The 24194-nt window shown below is 31.5% G+C and overlaps 2 protein-coding genes across 3 annotated transcripts; one reads left to right on the top strand and one right to left on the bottom strand.

The window, feature by feature from the left end:
- Nucleotides 1-3762: 3762 nt before the first annotated feature.
- LOC131021702 (probable WRKY transcription factor 51) lies at nt 3763-7733 on the bottom strand. The gene is made up of 3 exons (XM_057950982.1): nt 7387-7733; nt 7113-7259; nt 3763-4071 (listed from the first exon to the last, which is right to left on the bottom strand). The coding sequence occupies exons 1-3, from the start codon at nt 7635-7637 to the stop codon at nt 3906-3908; spliced, it is 564 nt and encodes a 187-aa protein (XP_057806965.1). The 5' UTR covers nt 7638-7733; the 3' UTR covers nt 3763-3905.
- Nucleotides 7734-17799: 10066 nt separating this feature from the next.
- Nucleotides 17800-19118, top strand: LOC131021701 (ras-related protein Rab7-like). Of its 2 annotated transcripts, XM_057950980.1 has the most exons (6): nt 17800-18026; nt 18103-18129; nt 18230-18329; nt 18390-18760; nt 18833-18865; nt 18945-19118. In XM_057950980.1, exons 1-6 carry the CDS (start codon nt 17974-17976, stop codon nt 19009-19011), a joined length of 651 nt encoding a protein of 216 aa, XP_057806963.1. In that variant the 5' UTR covers nt 17800-17973; the 3' UTR covers nt 19012-19118. The 2 variants fall into 2 exon arrangements, with proteins under 2 accessions (XP_057806963.1, XP_057806964.1); XM_057950981.1 differs by lacking the exon at nt 18103-18129 and having other exon boundaries at nt 17814-18026.
- The last annotated feature ends 5076 nt before the right edge of the window (nt 19119-24194 follow it).

Raw genomic sequence — 24194 nt, 5'->3', positions numbered from 1 at the left:
ATGAAATGCACAAAATTTCAAAAGACTAAATTTTTATAAAGGCTTCTGTAAATAAATTTTGTTGGAATTTAAAATATAAATCATTTTTCATTTTTTTTTTCCGGCGTAAATCATCCTAATCTAAGTTTAAAATAAATTCTAAACTTAATATAAATAGGCGGGGTGTTACAGATATCTATCTGCTTTGGCTTTGCCAATGATGCAATCGAATTCGGGTCGTGAGCAGTTGATAGCTATCCTGCCAGGACTAGTGTACACCAGTGACCGTGAGTCATCTAGCGGGTTGGCCGGTCAAGTGACCGTGAGAGGTGGCCACCTCTCCGGCACAAAGTTCCAGATATGATAGATTACAAGAGAACTTAGTCTGCAGACGAACTTTAAGAATCACAAATGAATTTAGTAAGCTTGGGCCTTTTAGCGAAAAACTCCCTTGCTGTACTGTTTATGATGGCATGACAATTTACAGTTTTGAAGCATGTATTTTTATACCTAGGCATACGTGCCCACTGAGTGCTTTTGTACTCAGCCCTGCATATGTTTTCTAAATGTGCAGGTTGAGCTGATGTGATGATGGTGCTGCAATGAGCGGAGTCTCCAGGGTTGTTAATAAATAGTTAACCTGTCTAGAATATGTCTTCATACATATGTCTAGCTACTTTCCGCTGCAAGATGTTGTTGATGTTATAGTATGTTATGTCATACTTTGAGTCTTAAGAGAATGGTTTCATATGATGTATAACTTGATTAATGATATTAATTAAGTTTTATGTTGTCTTTCATAGACTGTTCAAAAGAGTATTAATGAGTAAATACGACGATTTTTCTTAAGTTGAGTAAGATTTACGGTTTCAAATGACGCCCCTTTCTTCCCCTTATTCTTTAACCCCATCCCTAGTCGTAGATCACTCGGCTTAACTATCCTTAGTTAAGGCGGGCTGTGACAGAACACACTACAAACATGACAATGAACATTATAATGTTCGTTATATTTTTCTACGAACACAGTACAAAAATATCGATGAACACATGGAAAAAATCGATGAACAAGGGCGATAGGCGGCGTCCTCACCGGAGGAGCAAGGGCGGCGACGGCGATGTAAGATCTGAAAAAGGGAAGCGGCAGCTGGGAGGATTTGCGGTCGTTGCTGCCGCCGATCGAAGTACAGATGGGTGCATGAACTAGCGGAGCAGAGGAGGAGGCGCCCACGACGATTTGGGAGGCGGCGGAGCAACAGGAGGAGAGATGGAGGCGATTGGGGAGGCGGCGGAGCAGCAGCAGGAGAGATGGAGGCGATTGGGAAGGTGGCGGGGAGGAAGGCGGCGGAGCAGTAGCAGGAGAGATGGAGGCGATTGGGAAGGTGGCGGGGAGGGAGGCGGAGGAGCAGTAGGAGAGATGGGGAGGCGGCGGAGCACCAGAGATGGGGAGGCGGCGGAGCAGCAGGGGATTGGGGAGGCGGCGGGGGAGGGGGAGAGTGATTGAGATAGAGAGATAGAGAGAGAGCGTGAATGAGAGAGAGTGAGTGAGATTAGGGTTAAATAGAAAATGACATGCTTAACCTTTTGATTATAAAATAAATGAAAATTAATAAATTTAATCAATTAAATTACCACCATTAGATTAAGTTAGATCAAGGAACCAGATTTGGTCTTCATTCTCTATATAGGGGAGTGGTCTTCATTGAACTCTCCCGTATATATATATATATATAGGGGCGCGCTCCAGTGAGACCCCCTATTTTTCGTGTAACATGAGTACAATGAATAAGACATATAATACTAATGAACAAAACGTATATCTAATGAACAAGATGTATATACTGATGAAAAATAAAATTTAAAAAATTCGTAATGAATAAGACATATATACTGATGAACAGGGCCGTAGATACTGATGAACAATGCAGTATATACTGATGAATAACAAAATTTAAAATATTATGCTCCCTCCAGGATTCGAACCCTGCGAAAAAAAATCACCCTCCAGATACAATATCAGCCATATGATTGATAAAATAAACACACCAGATCGTGCCCTAGATCTCACTAAAATTAGGGGGTCTCATTGGAGCGGCCCCCTATATATATATATATATATATATATATATATATATATAGTGGAAGGATCAAGTGTAAACTCTATCTTACGGTGAAAACAAGATCCTATAAACAGACACATAAAATACGTGAACAAGAGATAGTCAAGTTGTGAACAATTGTAATACATAAAATACATGAACAAAGATGGGTGAATCTTGTATACACGTGAACATTTAATTGTTCACGATTTGACTATCTCTTGTTCAAGTATTTTATGTGTTTGTTCGTATGATCTAATTTTCACCGTAAGAATGAGTTTACACTTGAACCAAACCCTATATATACATACATATATATATATATGGTAGGGTTAACATAGAAACCCCCCTTAAGATGAAAACTAGGAACCAATTTAAAGCCATTGATTTAAATAAAATAGAGGGCTGAGATTAAACTACAAATAACCAATTTCGATTGCATAGATGCACAGTTTCAATTGCATAGATGCACAATTTCGATTTGCTTGAGTTTTTTGCATTGTTAGTTTCCATTGCATAAATTGCATATTTTTTAAATGCACAGTAAAATATAACAGATGCACAATTTCTTTTGTTGACTAAATCCTAACCATTAGATCTAATATTTAAAAGGCCAAGATTAGGTTCCTAGTTCTCCTTTTAACAGAGGTTTTTATTAGAACCTCTTCCTATATATATATATATATATATATATATATATATATATATATATATATATATATATACAGTAACGTAGCCAGGATTTCACCTCAGTTGGGGGCCAATTTATAATAATTTTAATATATTCCCTCAATTAATTCTAAATAAGTGTCATATTGTGAAATTTTAAGAGTAAAAGTAAGCTAAACTTCCAATTTTACTCATGTCATTTTTTCTATACTTCACATTAAAGCATGTAAAATTATACTTTTTCTTGGTGAGTATAATTTTATGTCATATGACACTTATTTGAATACGAAGGGACTATATATATATATATATAAATTAAAATTTATAATAAATTTTTTGAAATATTTATATATGACATCCTAATGACTTACATCTTTAAAGTTATAAATATATAGTAATAACTTTATTCATTTGCCCAACACGTATTATTAATATTCACAAAAAAATATTCAATAATAAGTTATTACAAATAAAATTATCTAACAAAAATAAATAAAATATAATTCACTTGCATGTATAGGGCCTGAGCTAACAATTAACATGAGTTAGAAATATCTAGTTAAATTCTTTTAATAACTAATATTTTATTAATTCACGTAGTAATAAAAATTGAATGTGTGAAAAAGCTAAAGAAATAAGCTATTACATAAAAATATCATAGAGAATCCAACATAAAAAGTAAATTACAAGTATATTTGTAGAGAATTCTACATTTAAACTCAAATTTTATTTTTTTTAGTCCAATACAAAAAAATTACCCTATAAATTTTTTAAAATCAAACTCACATATATTAGATAAAGAAATAGTAAAAAAATAACAACCAAGTTACATCATATAATCCTATGAGAATTTTGTTGTAAAAAATAAAATGAATTTTCATTTAAATATTAAATAAAGAATACATTATATATATATATATACTATTTTTTTGAAAAATTCCAGTGGGGCCCAGTGCCCCCACTGGACCCCCCTAGCTACGTCACTGTATATATATATATATATATGCAAGGACTCAAATAACATCCAAAAAAACCATTAACATACTAATTAAGTATGCGTGGCAACGTAACATATTTGTTCCAATATACATATATAGCAAATTAAGTGAACATATAAACATGAGTAAGCAGTGTTTGGGTGAGTTGAAATTGAAGTAGAAGTCAGATTAATGTAGGAGGAGGGGGTAGAGAGCAATGGAGTGAGCAAGTAGGGGAGGCATGATTGTGCGTTCCTTGATACGTTGTAATCACATAATTTGGATCCAAACAATCCCTTTCTACCCTTTTCTTGACGTTGCATCCTCCACTTGAACACTTGTAATAGTTCCTACAAATCATCACTTGTCAGGGACCAACTCACCATTTTCATTTCCGATCACTAAATCTTTTAATTTATTAATTAAAATATATTACTCATCTTAATTTATAATCTATATGGGTGCACACACAATCTCAAATTCGATCCAATGTATCAAGTCAACTTTATATATGCACTTTAATTATTTTGAGCTTGCTCATAAAAATAGAAAAATTCACCAGTTCGTCGGCTTAATTGGGTAAACAAATATTCATAAAGCACCAACAACTTTTTTTACCGCAGTATTCGTTAATAATGTTCAATTATTCATTGCAGGTATAAGCGAGCCTGTAAAAGGATGTTAAAAGAACACATTTGAAGAAGATTATGGAGTTAATAAAATCGAGCTAAAAGATATATAGTCATTTTTTCATGTATTACAGTACGAAGGCATTTGATTTGAGTGGTATGGCATGATTAATAAAAAAATTCAACCTAATCAAATATTTAAATTGCATGATCCGGTCCATATTGAATAAATACTCTAATCATCCGTTTAGATGACTAATTATAAATCTTACATATCAAACGAGCCCTAATATATAAACAGTGCAATGGAATAATCTGCTTTTTAATTCATTTGGAACATTATAATTTAAAGAAACAACAATATTAACTACAGGTACGAGACAAACTGAAAATAATTGAACTATTAATATATAAAATTATATATTTCATTTCATATATACATGAAAGGCCAAAACTGATTAGATAATTCATGTCAAATTGAGGGCCCTAGATATATGTGTGAGCGCCCTACTGAAACACTCTATATGCATGTGTGATGTGATTTGAAATTATACCCTCTATATTTTCATGTCTCTGCTCTATTTATTTTTATTTAATTTCTTCAATGATCGATATTTATCAATATCCATTTTCCTAAGAAATTGAAAAGTTTAAACTGTATGTTGTATTCTCCTATTTTTATGTATTGGAATATATATGATATTATCATTTGTTAGTTCATTTGATTACTAACACTATCATTTGATTACTAATCAAATAAAAGGATTAATACTGTTTGGTCCCCAATTTTCAGCTCTCTTCATAAAATGTTCATAACTTTTATTTCATCTTAAAATATCCTCAAATTTTAGCGTTTTTTTATAAAATATCCTGCAATCTAAATTTTGATATGGAAAGATGATTCATCACCGGAGTTTAAGGTGAAATTTTATTTTCCGACGATGTTGAAAAAAATTTAAAAATTCGATAATCTCCCTAAATCAGTTGATTTCCTTATCCAAAATCGGCGAATCGTTCATGTCGTTTGCCTTGCTCCATAATTATCGTGAAATTAACAGCGAAAGGTTGAGAATTTTGAGGTAAAATTGATGATGACCTCAGCAACGGATCATTCTCGTGCAAGCCTCAAATTGTTGTTTAAGTGGAATTGTAGAAGATTATGCGAAGATGACTACAGAGATTTGTTTGACAAAATTGAAACTGGAGTCGAGGGTTGTGGGCGGTGGCTATGTTTAATAGATTAATAGGCCGATGGTGTGTGTGCATGTTCGCTAGATTTTTGGAGGAAGAATATTGTGATTTAAGAGGTTGCAAATTTGGGGAAGGAGATGTGTTTCTATGGTGAGTTTTGATCGAGAGTAGATCTCAAGAAGATGATGGTGATCCTTCACTGCAATGGGAGTCGTTTTGTCGGAGTTAGGATGAAGATGATTGTAGATTTGGAAGGTATCATTCATGAGATTATGGAGATTGAGATGAACGAGTGAGAGAATTTTTCATTTTTTCTCACCTAAGCATCAAAACGAAGTGGTTTTATTTCTTAGGTAGGAAAAAAAAAATCCATATCAGACTCCGGCAAGATGAATCATCTTTTTGTCATTGAATTTTATATAACGGAATATATATATTTTTATGGAAAACGCTAAAAGTTGGAGTTTTTTTAAGAAAAACAAAAATTCAAGACATTTGTTAGAAAACGTTGTAAATTGGGGACAGAAAACACTATTAGCCCAAAAATAAATAACAAACCGATTATAAATGAGGACAAGGCTAGCTATAAGATCTACAAAAAAATAGGGTTATAATAGTGTTTTATGTCACAAACTTTCAGCATTTTCCACAAAATGTCCCGAACTTTCATTTTCTCATAAAAAACCCTGAACTTTCAGTTTTTTCCATAAAATGTTCCGCTATACGAAATTCGATGACGGAAAGATGATAAATTTTTTTTTGAATTTTCACCATTTTCCAACAATGGTGGTTCTCAGTATGATTTTCCAACAATAGTGGTCCCCAAAATATTTTTTTTGACGAGATAATTCATCTTTTTGTCATCAAATTTTGTATAGTGGGACATTTTATAGAAAAAATTGAAAGTTGAGGGTTTTTTAGGAGAAAATGAAAGTTCGGGACATTTTGTGGAAAATGCTGAAAGTTCGGGACATAAAACACTATTAACCCAAAAAATATATGTAACGTACATATTCAATAAAATCTACGAATAAGTCAATAAAAATCTACGAACAAATCAGTTATAACACACGAAAAATCTTAATGTGATAAAATTTTGCCCCCTTCAAAATTTGAACTCATAACCAAAAGTTATTTGTATGTTTTATTAACTTATTCATTAATCTCAATTCACATTATTTCTTATTTTAAGGATTATTAATCTCATTTAATTTGATGCAGCCAGTATATGGTCCATTTTTGTGCTCTCAAGTGGGGTTGACATCTATCTATAAACAAAAGTGATGATACAATTAAACTCACATGTATATTGGTATTGTCTATAGATTTCTATCAATTAAACTCACATGCATAATTAGTATTAATTGTCTATAGATTTCTATCAATCTTGCAGTAATTTATGAACAAGTGTGCAGGCCTGCAGCATTGAATGCAATTTCATCAGTAGGTATAAATGCCCAAATTCACCTCTTTCTTTATAATGCAATCATTATAAAAATATCGTGATGAACAGTAATAAAATTAAACATTACAAGAAAAATAAGATCTAAATAGTTAAAATCAAAACATACCTGGGATTGGGGCTGTTCTTGACCATCTTTTTTCCATATTTCCTCCATTTATACCCATCATCCATTACTTCAAGTTGTGTTTTTGTTCTGAAGGCAAACCTACAATCATCTTGTGCCTTATACTTGTTCACTACTCTTCTTGGTTTTCTGAGAAACACGAAAAGTTATAAATCGTTAATTATCAGCATCGATCTATATAACTATATATATAGATATCTTCATAAAAGTCCCCACATAGATCTCATCTATTATCAAGAAAGAACGAAAAACTTACATATTATTGGCAAATGGAACTGAAGTGAAAGATCCATTAGGGCAATCCACAACGCTTTTCTCACAAGAAATATTGTTGTCGTTAGAGCCAAAATCTTCATCGAACATGAGATAATTAGCGATGTTAAAATAGAGAGGATCATTGAGTTGATTTCCAAACAAGGATAGATCATGATCACAATTAAGGCTGGGAGAATTAGGGTTTTGATGAGATTGAGGAGTAGTGTTTATTGTAGATTTTAACTTCAACATATTTTCAGTGTGGAACAAAAAGCAAAAGCCAAAAAAAAAAAAAACAATCTTTGCTGAAAGGGTCACTTTTTTCTTTTTTAATATAGCAAGTCATTATATATATATTAAAAGTTTGTGTTTTTAATTGTCTTTAAATTGAGGGCTCCGCAGCTTCATGGAGGCTTCCGTGGATATAGATCATGAAGGTGTAAGAAGCTACGTGGCGTTAAGACAATGGGTTAGGGTGACGTCGGCTGCTGATGTCATGGAATTTTGATGCCACCAATTAGATCGGGCGCCATACGTCATAATTTGGATGACGGGACGAGCATTATTTTGATGAGGATGAGTTTGTCACCTTGCATTAGATTAATTTTTGCACTTTGCCCCTTCTTTTATTTCTCATAAATCAATTAATGAATTATGGTCAATTTATAAAAAAAGAATAAAATCTAACAAAAACCTGAGGACATCAAAGCTCGATCATTCAAGGAGTCAAGGATTGAGTCTTATTAAAAAAATTCAATATAAAAATTCTTATTTTTGATTAATTAGTTTTTGAATAATATTCTAGTACAAATTGAACTTGATAAGATATAGTATTACAAATCAAATTTAGTATATTCTACCTAGCAGACTGAGGAGCCAGGCCCTAAAGATAAAGGGTAAAACATGGAGGACGAAGATTTTTCTTCTTTTCGAATGACATAAAGCAGTGGCGGAGCCAGGAATTAATTTGGGAGGGGCTACCGCCCCCGAGAAATTTTTTTTGGACATTTCGTATATTTAAAGCATTATTTTATTAAAAGACAAACATAATAGTAATACTAAATAACAACATTTTCATAGATTATATAATTTAAATATATAACAAATTAGTTTCAATACATTACAAATGTTTTTGGGACATTCTGTATTTTTAAGGCATTTTTTATTAAAAGAAGAGCATAATATTAATTATAAAGAACAACGTTTTCATATACTATATAGTTTTAATATATTAAAAATTAATTTCAATACATTACAAACTTTTTTTTTGTCATTCGTACATTTTAGGCATTTTTTATTACTCCCTCCGTCCACTAATTCAAGACCTACTTTCCTTTTTGGTCTGTCCATCAGATCAAGGCCTATCTATTTTTAGTAAGTTTTTATTCATATTTTAATTGGTGGGTCCCAATAATCAATACACTTTTTCTCTACTCAACTAATAAATAATACACTTTGTGGGTCCCTTTCTCCGCTCAATCAATAAATAATACATTTTGTGGGTCCCTTTCCCCACTCAACTAATAAAAATACTCTTTTTCTTAAAATTCGTGTTTTTTCATGTAGGCTTGAATTAGTGGACGGATGGAGTAATAGACAAACATAATAACAATAATAACGAACAATATTTTCACAAATTATATATTTTCAATAAATTACAAGCTAGAATCAATAATAATTAAAGACAAGCATAGTAATAATAGCAAACAATTTTTTTTTGGCATTCCATCCATTTTAGGCATTTTCTATTAAAAGACAAGCATAATAGTGATTATAATTAGGGATGTCAATCGGGCCAGCCCACCGGATTTTCGGGCTAGCCCTATCGGGTTTCGGGTTAGTCGGGTGCGGGCTAATCGGGATGGAGATTTTTTCGGGTTGTAAATCTTCAACCCTAACCCTAAACTTTCGGGTTTCGGGCTAGCCCATCAGGCTAATCAGGTTAAAGGCATAAAAACAAAATTATCATTTGTATTTTATTATTCATAATGATCTAATGTATAATGTATAAAATATACATAGATATTAAAGATATAAATTATATAGCAAAGCATGAAATGCCAAAATATAAGATATTCAAGACTACATAAACAAAATTATAGTATTAAAATGAGATAGTAAAATTTAACATGTATCAATGCACTAGAATCAATCTGGATTATTACTGAATAATTAGTGGATTTGCCATGCACGTCTCATTGATAGAAAAAAAAATGGTATCACTTTAAAATGAGATACTATTAATTAGTTTCTAACTAATGAGATACTAATAATCAATTTCTACAAAAAAAAAATCCGTAATTAATTTCACTTTTTTTAATGAGATTGCACACACACATATATATTATAACTAATTAATTTCACTTTTTTTAATGAAGCCACATATATATATATATATTTAAGCAAATACCATAGATCTAAACATAGCAGAAGTTGAAATTGGATGCATCAGTCACAATTCCGTCAGCCCACCGGGTTTTCGGGCTAGCCCTATCGGGTTCCGGGTTAGTCGGGTGCGGGCTAATCGGGCTAGTGGTTTTTTCGCGGGTTGCGATTTTTCAACCCTAACCCTCTAATTTTGTCGGGTTATTCGGGTCGGCCCACGAGTTTCGGGCTGCATTGACATTCCTAGTTATAATGTATAATATTTTTATAGATTATATAGTTTTAAATAACACAATTATCCTTAAATTAATTATAAATGGAAGAATATAACAAACTAATCAACTTTTGTAAAACAAATTTCTTTTACAATATAAACATATATCTATATATATTAAATATATATATATATAGGGGAAGGCTAAAATAAGAACGATTCTTAAAATATAAATTAGGAACCATTTTCAGCCCTTAGATCATCAAGATCTACGGTTGATTCATCACCTTGTTGGATAAATTCATGGTCCTGAGTTCGAATCTCAAAGGTAGCAAAAAAATATTTTTCGCAATTCATGCCTTTATACAGTTTATTCATGCGTGTTATACATAAAATTCATGCATTTTTGCTGGTTCGTAATTCTTAAAATAAGGGTGGTTTATTGAATAACCGCCCCCTATATATATATATATATATATATATATATATATATATATATAGGGGAGGGCTATAATAAAAACACTCTTAAGTGTATAAAATATAAATGATTTTCAGCCCTTAGATCATCAAGATCTACGGTTGATTCGTAACCCTTTTGGATGAATTCGTGGTCCTGGGTTTGAATCCCAAAGGTAGCAAAAATTTATTTTTCACAATTCGTAACCATGTTGGATGAATTCGTAACCCTATTGGATAAAATTTGTACATTAAAAAACGTTTATATTTATATTTTAAAAAGTGTTTTTACTGTAGCCATCCCCTATATATATATATATATATATATATATATATATATATATATAGGAGAAGGCTAAAATAAGAACGCTTATTAAAATATAAATTAAGAACCATTTTCAGCCCTTAGATCATCAAGATCTACGATTGATTCATCACCTTGTTGGATATATTCATGGTCATGAGTTCGAATCCCAAAGGTAGCAAAAAATTATTTTTTCGATATTCATACTTTTATACAGTTTATTCATGCGTGTTATACATAAAATTCATGCATTTTTACTGGTTCGTAATTCTTAAAATAAGGGTGGTTTATTGAATAACCGCCCCATATATATATATATATATATATATATATATATATATATATATATATATAAACTCAAAATTTGGGAGGGGGCTTCAGCCCCCCTGGCTACGCCCCTGTTTTCGAGACTATGTATCAGCAACCACCCAATCACTAAATCATTTAATTATCTTTAATATTTAGTTAATTTTTCTTTCTTCCACATCATAAATATTCACCTCAATCCAACCACCTCTATTTTTGATGGTTTATCAATGACTACTTCAACCATTCAACCACAGCTATATATAATTATTTTTAATCATAAATAATTATAGTAATATTAAATAGTACTATAAAGTAAAATATTGAAAAAACAATTAAAAACGAAAAAAATACTAAAACTTGAAATCACGACAAATTGTTGGAGCTTGAAATATCAGTAAGATTTGGATAATAATCTTGGGAGAGATTGAAATTTTGAGAGTATGGGGAATTTTTGTAAACTGACTATATACACAGTGTAAGACTTCTAGATTACGGTCTTGTTTCTTTTGCAATTTGGATTTTCCAAGTAAAAGTTCTTGTCTCATACTATTTTCTTATATTCTACACCAGATATGTTTCTTCTTGATTTGGTTCCATTTTACAAATCCAGTAAAACGGAAAGGAATTATCCTAATTTCACTGTGAATGTATCATTTATTTTGACATTCTTAGATATTTATCCATCACCATATTTTCCCAACATATAGCATGCAAGAGATTTTTTATTTTATTTAGGGTGCTTTGTCTTTAGTTGTAAAATTATTATGGAAAAATGAGGAATAAATAAAATTTCATCATTTAAATCATTCCTTTCTTTTCACTCATTTTGTACTGGACCATTACGTATGTGTGATAATATTATCCCTCTTTGTAGTGAAAATGAGGAGTGAGTAAGGGTCAAGTAAGAAATTAGGAAAAAGATTGAAAGGATTTAAAGGGTGAAATTTTATTTATTCCTCATTTTTTCATGATAAATTTACAATCAAAGATAACGCAATCGGATCGTGTTGTTTTAAGGAAAAGCATAGAACAGATTAAAATGAGTGGGGGAAGCCGTTCATCAGGACAGAAATTAGGAAACAAATCAATGATCATCAGTGTGACTAATGTTGTATATTGTTGTGTTGAATAGGGATATTAGGAATTTCGTGGAAATGTGTAGTGCTTATAAAATTTTAGTGCATCCCTTTACCCAAAACACAATAGGGATATTAGGAATTTCGTGGAAATGTGTAGTGATTAAACAAATAATTTTTTTCTTCACAGTCAAGCGTTTATCATAGCTGTAAAGTGGAGAAAATTCTATTACTAATTCCATAGTCCCGGAAACTTCCCCAAAACCGGAGAACCAAAATATATTAACTTACACAATTGTTGTGTGCAAAATTAAAAGAGCATTTTTATCCTTTCTATTATCAATTATATTTACATATTTAGTCAACTTTGAATCATAAATAATTCCAACTATTTGTGTGAGATATAAGATATATAATGTTTATTGATTGAACCCTTGAAGATAAAATTTGTTTGTTGATTAAGTTTCTCTTGGACTAATGCAGGTAATTCCCACCTATTTATATAGCATGCAAAAACATTAAACAAACAGAGCAAACATGAGATATTTTATTACAAGCAGTACTTCATTCTCGTATAAAAATAATCTTTTTTTTTTTCAGCACATCCACAAAAAATAGTTATATTTCATTTATAAATACTACATTCAATACATATTACTTTTAATACATCAACTTATACATATTCTACCACATGATATGACCCACCAATTTTATAATTATTTACATATTCTATCATATATGGCCCATCAATTTTATACTTAAACAATTAATTAATTATTATTAATACTATAAATAATGTGGATCTCCACTTATAATACACACAACCATAATTATTATAACTTGTATTATCCCCTTCTATAACTATTTTTACGTAATGAAAAGAGTGTTTTAATATTTTATACTCCCTCCGTCCCACTATAAGTTGCCTATTTCCATATATGAACCTTCAATTTAAAAAGTGTTGGCTCTATTACTTTTAATCAATTTACATCTTTTCTTTAATTTTCGTGCTGAAAAATTTTGAACCACTTATAGTGGGGACGGAGGGAGTATTATATTTACACTTATTGGATGCTTGAATTGATATCATTAATATGCGTCGATATCATGCATGATATATTGATATTAGAACAATATACAATAGATACAAATCTTAATTAATTATATATTTATATGTAAAGATATCGAAGATAAGTTGCCCTCACGAGCAGGCTTAGTAGATCAGTTGCCTCTCATGAGAACTTGAGGTTGAGATCAAGTTAGCTCCACATCTTCTTTTTTTTTTTTTAATATTTAGTTTTATGCTTATAATTTATGTATTAATTTCATTAGAGGAATGCTATAAGAGCTTTTATTTTCATGACACTTTGGAAATTGTAGTTGCAATCTTCTTTACCTATAATATTCTTACTTATTTATTAAATTATTATCATTAAAGATTAAAATCCCTTTATTTAAAAACTTGCTTTAAAATTAATATATATATGGTTGGATTATAGTAAAATCAGATTTTTTGTATAGTTATTTTATATGCAAGTACACGAGGTTTGTAATTTTTAGTTTTTGCGGAAAATGAGATTTTTTATTTGATCCTAATGCTATATATGATGGAATAAGGCTTATATTAAAGAAAAAAGAAAAAACCTAAAATCCTTGAAAGCACTGAAGAGCAGACTAAGGGTCGAGCCTCGTTAAAACCTATCTATGAAAAATCCAAAGGAAAAAACTCTAGATAAGAAAAAGAGTGATCGTCTAGAGACCAACGCAAGAAAGGAAAAATGGTGGGAGAGCAGAAGGAGAGAAACTTCGGGAGCTCCAGCCTGACCATCGCCCCCAAGTGACTCCGGCTCTCACACACCAGAAAACAAACACAAAAGAACAAAAGAACAACTTCTCACCGAAACAAAAAGAAGGTAGAGATAAAACCCGACGCCAACGAAAAAGAAAACGCCAAGCCGGGCGAACTCACACACATCCAATGCACAAGCAATCCATGTGCAGATATAAGATGCGGTTGAAGAACAAACCGCCGCCAATGGAGCACGCCCCCCTGGGGCCCAACATCCAGCGCACCGAAGTACTGACAAAAGCCGCGGGGGTCACTCCGAGACCATCCCACACCTTAAGCCATATCAACGAAACAATGCAGGAGATCTGCTCAATAAAATGCCGCAGCCAAAGCCATGCCTGAAGCCACGAAACACACCTCCATAAGCCACTCTCGACCAGAAACAAGTCACCCCCCTCCCCCCCAGAAAGCAATCTGGTCCGCCGCAAAAGCATCAGCCGGATGCCACCAATGAGGTTCTAGTGAGTTTGCTTATTTTCGTGAGAGTGAGACTAATGAATAAGTCAGTATATAGTATTGAATAACGATATTAAGAAAAATAGTAAAATTTTGGCTTCCTTCAGGATTCGAACCCATGTAAATTTTTCTCCCCTCCAGGTAAGTATCAATCATATGATACATTAAATCAACACATATAAATCTATCTAAGATCTCACCATATATAAAGGATCTCATTGGATCCATTCCACACACACACACACACACACACACACACATATATATATATATATATAGAGAGAGAGAGTTGCGCTTGTGCTCTCATGGGTTTAGGCTTTCTTTTTCCGTTCTTTTTAATAAAATTTATATTTCAACATAGAAAGAGAGAGAGAGAGAGAGAGAGAGAGAGAGAGAGTTGGGTTCTGATAGTACCGTATCCTTAGGTAGTATGTACCAAATCTGGACCACACATTGTGTACATGTGACGCACTAAGAACACAAAACGTGGCAGAGGACTTCCAAGGTCAAATACATGTATGGTTAAAATGGGAATAAAACTTTCGAATATTAAATATATATATATATATAGGTATATATATATATATATATATATATATTGTGTTTTAGTACACCACATGAACAAAATGTGTGGTCCATAATTGGTATTTCTGATAACGCTCATGTTTCCATGGTTTTTAGTGTTCATATGATGTCAATTTTATAGGGAATTGAGTGTTGGATAGTTGTTTTGTGCTTATATTGCTTTATATTATGAAATTTGTTACTTGCTCGTGCTTTGAAGGAATTTACAGGAATATTGAGTTTGAATTTGACAAAACGGTCTGAAATAGAATTTGTAGATCGTCTCAATACGAGTTCGTGAGCGCAAACAGATTGCAAATCGGAGTTCGGGCGACCAGACGGCAAGCGCCGGGTGAAGAAGGAATTTTGCACGGTGGACGGCGACCATCGAAAACTCGGCGACGGCGGCGACCCAGCCGGCAACCACCGGGAAGGTCGCTGGAAAGGCTACTTGAAAGTTAAAACAAAAAAAAGTACCTAATGCAACATCAATTTTGAGGGAAAAGATTTAAATATTGCTAACTACTAAAGTTTGAAGACTTATTTTTAGAACAAAACTTTGCGGAAGAAAAAATAGAGAAGAAGAATGTATCGATTCTTACTACTTGCTTCGAGTTTCAGCGTGGGTCTCTTTTTTTTAGGGTACTAATTGTGCCTCTATTTATACTAGTTTTTAAAGGAGTTTGATAATTATAAAGATTGTATTTTATATAAATCTCCTAATAAGATTAGGAATAAAAAATGATAAAAGAGTTCTAGTTCTAATAATAATAATAATAATAATAATAATAATGGTGCATATCTATATGTATCATGTAATTATCTAAAAATAATAAATTGTACAAGAAAAATATTAATAATTAAACTTATATAATAAATGTAAATATTTAGGGTGTTACATAAGATAGAGAAGAAAAGCAGAAAAATGAAGAGGATGTGATGAAAAAAGTGAAAAGAAATGAAGAAGATTTTTTTTTTTTTTGGCAGTAGCCGTTTTCTACCGTTGAACATTTAAAATTTGAAATTCAAAATTTTATTATAATTTTTAATTTTTTTTATTCGGTGCGTGAAGATCCGCACGTGTCTTGAAAAGGAAATGAGCCGAGCTCATGTGAACGAGCTGCGACTCGAGCTCTTCATCTCCGCATCGATCGATTCATTGCTTGAACTAATTCTAATCAGACTTATGAGCCGACCGAGTGAATGCTCTTATGTCGAGTTGCCATCTCAATCCTACAAGTTTGTTAATATTTTCAACCACTTTACTTGTGAACTCACAAGAAAGTTCCAGATAACCTTTTCTTTTTCTTACCTTTTGCTTGAGAAAATATTATCTTGATTCTTGATGTTACATGTGTGATCGAGAAATGATATATATATAGGGTAGGGTTAATATAAAAACCCCTCTTAAGATGAAAACTAGGAACCAATTTAAAGTCATTGATTTAAATAAAATAGAGAGTTGAGATTAAACTACAGATGCACAATTTCGATTGCATAGATGCACAGTTTCAATTGCATAGATGCACAATTTCGATTTGTTTGAGTATTTTGCATTGTTGGTTTCAATTGCATAAATTGCATATTTTTTAAGTGCACAGTAAAATATAATAGATGCACAGTTTCTTTTGTTGACTAAATCCTAACCATTAGATCTAATATTTAAAAGGTCAAGATTAGGTTCCTAGTTCTCATTTTAACAGAGGTTTTTATTAAAACATCTTCCTATATATATATAAATATAAAGATGCACTAAAATAAAAATACTTCTTAAAATATAAAATATAAGAATATATATCTATATATATAATTATTTTTTTCAAAATTACTAGAAATAATAAAATAAAAGAAGAGAGAGATATCACGTTAATTTAATTAATTTCTACATTGGAAACATTTCTCCAAGACCGATTTATTAAGGGAAATTTTAAAAATATTTATTTCATTATAGCACAACTACAATAATATATATACAAAAACTGGCTAATATTATTGAAATATCTTTTGATAAACGAACTAATATCACGAACACAAAAATAGTTGTGTTCGTGCATTCGTGTAACATATATAGTTTGAACTATTACACGAATAAGATCTGTTTGTGTAACCATGCAGCAATTTATTTTGACATGTTATGCGATAAATGACCAACATTTGTTCATGTAATCTTGTAACATGCCAAAATGATTGTTACACGATTGCACTAGCAAAATTTGTTCGTTTAATCTTGATAAAGTTCAAAATATTGCTAGAATTAATGGTGAATGAAATTATTATTAGTACTTGGAGATGGTTAAATGCATTATATCCCCAGCATTTTCTATTTCTCGTCTCATGAGTAATTTTTGGATTCTTTTAATTGTTGTCGAAATTGTCCTAAGCTCTCTTTTGGTGGTGTTTGTATGTACTGTGCATCGTTCTATACGGATTTAAGTACTTGTACTTTTTCATAATTTATGTTTATATTTACTTTACCTTTCAAAAAAAAAATGGCGGAGGAATCAACACACGCAAAGGGTGAATTTCATCAAGAGCACCAAAAATGACAATATTTTGTGTATTTTTATAATTCTGACTAAATTTTATCTTTAATATCGCATAATGACTATTTTCTCATAATTAACCCGCGTAATCCACTGTGTATGCATATGCTAGAGAGAAAAAAAATACTATTAATTTACTTGTGCTTACATGTTTTTGAAAATAACACACACATAGTCTTGCAATAACGACCACCAAGAAAGAAGTGGAACACCACATGTGATCATTAAAAAAAATATCAAAGATCTAAGCTGTCACACAACTTTTCTTCGTTGACATTCATCCACATAAACTTCAATTTACAGACATGGTATGCACGATTATTCCATGACCATCTACAAATCTTTATTTATTTATTTTTATTTTCAAACTCATCAACTCAAGGTTTGTAGTTCCTGTCCAAGATTAGCTAGCATAATTAAACATTGTGTGCAATGACTACGCCAAAAAGAAGTTTGCTCAAGATCATCCTCCTTGGAGACAGTGGGTACGTTTTGTCTCATCATTAATATACTCCATATGTTTGGTTTGACGAAACAAGTAATTAATGCGTGATTTTGTAGGGTGGGAAAGACATCTTTGATGAATCAGTATCCTTAATTTGAAGTGATGATATAATTAACTAATATTATTAATTATTCCAAGCAAGGCATGTACATATATGGTTGATTTAACTCATAATATTGGTAGATATGTATACAAGAAATTCAGGGCGCAGTACAAGGCAACGATTGGGGCTGATTTCGTGACCAAGGAGTTGCAGATTGATGACAATCTTGTGACGTTGCAAGTAAGTAAAGTATATATAAATCCTGATTGAATGGGAATTAATTAATTTATTGGATTGTAGATATGGGATACGGCGGGGCAAGAACGGTTTCAGAGCTTGGGCGTGGCGTTCTACAGAGGAGCGGATTGCTGCATTCTTGTGTTCGATGTGAACGTGGTGAAGTCGTTCGAGACTCTTCAGATGTGGCACCAAGACTTTCTCAAACAGCTGGATCCCTCCAATCCGGAGAGCTTCCCCTTCGTGTTGATCGGGAACAAGGTGGATGTTGATGGTGGAAACAGCCGTGTCGTCTCCGAGAAGACGGCCAGAGACTGGTGTGAGGCCAAAGGGAACATACCATATTTTGAGACGTCCGCCAAAGAAGACTACAATGTAGAGGATGCATTCCTCAAAGTAGCCCACATTTCACTCCACACTCATCCAATTAACATGTAATCTCTCTCTCTACCTCATCCCATGCACACATCAACTCATGATGATCATTAACTCTTAATTTCTTTCAGTTGGCCTCTTGATGAAGAGATGCCGTCCCATTGGTGAGCCTCCCATCCATGCAACTCTACATGTTTTTATATATAAAAGCACTGTAAGTCTTACTCCTAATGAATTGTGCAGTGATCTTGAAAGAGTTCCAGAATCAATATCGGGAGTTGATCAGCCTAGAGGAGGATGTGCTTGCTGATTATAATCATTTACTATCTCTTCTTCTATACCTTCATATCTGTTATGGTTGAGAGATATAGATAGGCCAAAACCCATTCGCAATAAAAACTTATGTGTATTATAATATGCTTCTGTTACGTTTCTCGCATCTCAGGTGCATGCACGTTCCTCAATTTACATGTCGTCATATATTTGCATAACATTAAATATGAAAATTAATTAGAGCTTACATTTTTTCAGAATATCCAAACACATCTTCTTAGCTAAGTTACAAACCTATTTTTGAAATAGGTACTGCGAATTATAAAACTATGAAGACTTTTATGAGCAATGTTAGAGTTTAACTCTAATAATTATTTATTCATTTTGAATAAATTCTTGTTTTATCTTCTTTATTAATTAATTTAATAAAAGAATTAATATTTTTATATTTTTAGTAATATATAAAAAAAATAAGGAGAAGAATTAAATTCACCAAAAACTTGGTCAAGATACCTACGGATGTCACAAGAGAAGAGAGAAGAAGAATTAAAGACTTGGTCATCCGGAATGTTGGTTAACTAGCTTAACCAACAAGACTACTTTGGCTCCAAGAAAATCCTAGAAGCCACATCTGTTTTCCACGACTTCAGCCACAATTTTCTTGTCCATCAAGCATATATTGCATCGATAAATAGAGGCAGAGCATTCTGCAATCGACACCAATTCATTCACGAAGAAAAATAAGTGCAGGTGCAAGAAGCTATTGTTCCAACATCTACCTCAACATCTAGTATAAACATAAATTTAATATTCTAGTTTAGATTTATGCAACTAATTTCAATTTTGACTATATAATTTTAATAACTAACATGCATATCTCACTTTCCAAACAAAATCACTCTCCTCCAAATTAAATTCTGGTATTGATTTTATATATCCAACGATATAGTGGGTTATTTACTTAAGTAAAGCCTAATCTATTTAGATTAAAGTTTAATAATTTGAGACTAAACTTGAATAATATGAGTTAAAAATTGGTTAATATTATATTATGGTATAGTAATTAGATATATATATATATATATATATATATATATGTATTAAATTGGATTTTATAACGTATACATCTATATAAAGAAGCCAGAAATTTGAGGGGGGCGGCCTCCATCACCCACTACAAAAAAACGTACGATTACACGGCCGCCGGTGAAAAACGCTACCAACGACGTCGCCGTCGGCAACCTACCGGTCACTAATCGGCTCGTCGGTAACGCTATTACCGACGGCGATCGGCCGCCGCCGGCATTTCCGTCGTTGAACGGCGGAGAGTTGCCGAAAAATTACCGACGGCAAATGCCACCGCTAATTAGCGGCGGCGCCACCGCCGTCGGTAATTTTCACCGGACGGCAGTGGCGCACACGCCGGAGTTGGTCAAGGTATTACCGAGGGCAATATGCCGTCGCTAATTACCGACGGCATTTTGCCCTCAATAATATTTTTAAATTTATTATTTTTATTTTATTTTATTTATTTATTTATTTTATTGTATATTCGCAATTTATTTCCGTATTTATACAGTATTGCATAATTTAGACGAACTTAGTTGTGCTATAAGTCAAGCACGCTTTCAATGGGTTTTCTTTGTTTGTTTTCTTATTTTTTGTTTTTTTGACTTTCGTTTTTCTTTTTCTCAATAAAATTTCAATTCAGCTAAGTCAAGCACGCTTAACCTTGAAGTTCTTTTCGAATGGTCACCAGTACAGAACACTCGTATTATTGATATATATAGCATCTATTAATTCATTTAAAGTCTACTTCAATATACAATATCATATATATTCATAACCTTAGAATATGTCGAGATGATATACAAAAATTGTTGTTAATTACGGATTGGGCTCGTTTCCGTTCTTATTTTTATGTCGGAAAAATATTTATTTATTAATTTATTATTAATTTTCAATATTTTTTTATCAATCTAGTTTATACACCATAAGTATTTTATCAATCTAGTAAGAATCTTGAATTCTTACTAGGAATATTATCTTAGATTAGTGATGAGTGATGAGTGAATCTTGAATTAACATTCTTAAGTTATAATTATAAGATTCTTACTAAGAATCTTGAATTCTTAGTAATAATATTAGATTAGTGATGATTGATGAGTGAATCACAAATCAAATTAACATTCTTACGTTATAATTATAAGATTCTTACTAAGAATCTTGAATTCTTAGTAATAATATTAGATTAGTGATGATTGATGAGTGAATCACTAATCAAATTAACATTCTTAAGTTATTATTATAAGATTCTTACTAAGAATCTTTTTTTTAGTAATAATATTAGATTAGTGATGATTGATAAGTGAATCACTAATCAAATTAACATTCTTAAGTTATAATTATAAGATTCTTACTAAGAATCTTGAATTCTTAGTAATAATCTTAGATTAGTGATGATTGATGAGTGGATCACTAATCAAATTAACACTCTTACGTTATAATTATAAGATTCCTACTAAGAATTTTTAATTCTTACTAATAATATTAGATTAGTGATGATTGATGAGTGATCACTAATCAAATTAACATTCTTAAGTTATAATTATAAGATTCTTACTAAGAATCTTGAATTCTTAGTAATAATATTAGATTAGTGATGAGTGATGAGTAAATCACTAATCAAATTAACATTATTAAGTTATAATTATAAGTTTCTTACTAACAATCTTGAATGCTTAGTAATAATATTAGATTAGTGATGATTGATAAGTGAATCACTAATCAAATTAACATTCTTAAGTTATAATTATAAGATTCTTACTAAGAATCTTGAATTCTTAGTAATAATATTAGATTAGTGAATCACTAATCAAATTAACATTCTTACGTTATAATTATAAGATTCTTACTAAGAATCTTGAATTCTTATTAATAATATTAGATTAGTGATGATTGATGAGTGAATCACTAATCAAATTAACATTCTTACGTTATAGTTATAAGATTCTTACTAAGAATCTTGAATTCTTAGTAATAATATTAGATTAGTGATGATTGATGAGTGAATCACTAATCAAATTAACATTCTTAAGTTATAATTATAAGATTCTTACTAAGAATCTTTAATTCTTAGTAATAATATTAGATTAGTGATGATTGATAAGTGAATCACTAATCAAATTAACATTCTTAAGTTATAATTATAAGATTCTTACTAAGAATCTTGAATTCTTAGTAATAATCTTAGATTAGTGAAGATTGATGAGTGAATCACTAATCAAATTAACACTCTTAAGTTATAATTATAAGTTTCTTACTAAGAATCTTGAGTTCTTAGTAATAATCTTAGATTAGTAATAATCAATGTTTAAATTTTCACTTGTATTTGAATATATATTTAATTTTAATATTTTTGTATTATTATCTTTGACCAACTTATTAGATGAGCGCCAACGCCGTCGGTAATTTCCACTGGACGGCGGCCGGATGTCACCGGCAGTGGTGATTAGCGGCGGCCGGATGCCGTCGGTAAATAGCGACGGCAATTGCCGTCGGTAATAAATAATATATATTTAAATTAATATATAATTAAATTAGAGACGGCGCAACCGCCGCTAATTAGCGGCGGCTGTTTTTGCCGCCGCCGTGCCGTTGGTAATTTTCGACGGCGGCTCCGCCGTCGCTATTTACGCGTTTTTTTGTAGTGAACTGCTATTCCCCTAGCTCTGTCTCTGCCTCCATATTCGTATTAAAATTAAGACAAATTTCATTCTCTTTAATTGCATTAAATACTATAATTTAAAAATATTTAAATTTAAAAATTATATTTAAACAGTTATGTAAACTTTTTTAAAAGAAAAAAAAATGACATCTACTTATTTTTTCACTAACAAATCCAAAAAAATTATACTATATAGATAATAAATATGAGCATATTAGAAAATTTACTCGTAAATAAATTGTCTAGCTAGCTAGAGAAATTAAAGGAGTCAACATGAGCGCAAAGAACATGGTGGTTTGTCACCCCTCGTAGATTGATTCCGCTTCTCCTTTATGTGACTTTAGAGCTTACGTATGTGGCATATTTGGATTGAGTGGGACATGCATTCAGTCTAGATGGCATCAACTGATTCTTAATAAGGTGATATTCTAGTACTTTGAGAACTCTTCGGTTCTGCCAATTGACCTTAAATACTCACACGTTATCCTATAAATATAAAATGCATGCTCCATAACGTATCATCGTTAGTTTAGGTATTTTAAATGTAATCAAAATATTTTTAAAAAATCAATAATTATAGTGTATCTACTTTATACATTTTATGCAAAGATTCTCATATTCTAACGATAAAAATTTTATTTATCCTCACTATATATATATATATATATATATATATATATATATATATAGGGGGTGAGCATCGGTTCGGTTCGGTGCAAAACCGAACCAAAAACTTAAAACCAAAAATCGAACCGAACCGCACCAATTGGGGGTCCGGAACTGAACCGAAACCGAACCGATAAAACCATCGGTTTCGGTTCGGTATGCAATTTTTTTATTTTATTTTTTTCAAAAATACCAATTCAAAATTATAAAATAATGTAAAATACACAAATTTCAAATGTCAAATCCCCACAACATGAACATGATAAATAATTATATATTATAATTGTGAATTAGGGTTTTAGTTTTAGGTTAAAAAATTAGAAAAATAATTATATATTATAAAATATTAATATGTATCGGTTAAACCGAACCAAAAAATGAAAACCGACACCAAACCGAAAATTTTCGATTTTTACTTTTCAAAACCGAACCAATAGAATTGGGACCGAACCGCACCAATCCAGTTCGGTTCGGTTCGATTTTCAGTGTCGGTTCGGTTTCTGCTCACCCCTAGATATATGTTAATTCTTTACCCCATAAGAGCATCTCCAATGCATTGGTGCTTAGTGGGGGTCTTAGATGGTGGTCCCCACCTAAGACACACCCTTCTCCAATGCATTGGGTCTTAGAGTGTTTCTTAAATCCTCATTTCCACAAAATTCACATATTTACACTTTTATTTTTAAATTCCAAATTAATTTCATTAAAATTAAAATTCAACATTACAATAAAAATAAAAATTACATTATTTAAATAATAAATAAATTATATAATTTAAATTTTATTAAAATTTAAAATTTTATTAAAATTAAATATTCAATATTGCA

This window comes from Salvia miltiorrhiza, chromosome 4 (assembly GCF_028751815.1).
Source record: "Salvia miltiorrhiza cultivar Shanhuang (shh) chromosome 4, IMPLAD_Smil_shh, whole genome shotgun sequence".
In the NCBI taxonomy this organism is placed as follows: domain Eukaryota; kingdom Viridiplantae; phylum Streptophyta; class Magnoliopsida; order Lamiales; family Lamiaceae; genus Salvia; species Salvia miltiorrhiza.
Note: the sequence above shows the minus strand (reverse complement) of the source record. Positions and strands in the feature narration are given on the sequence as shown.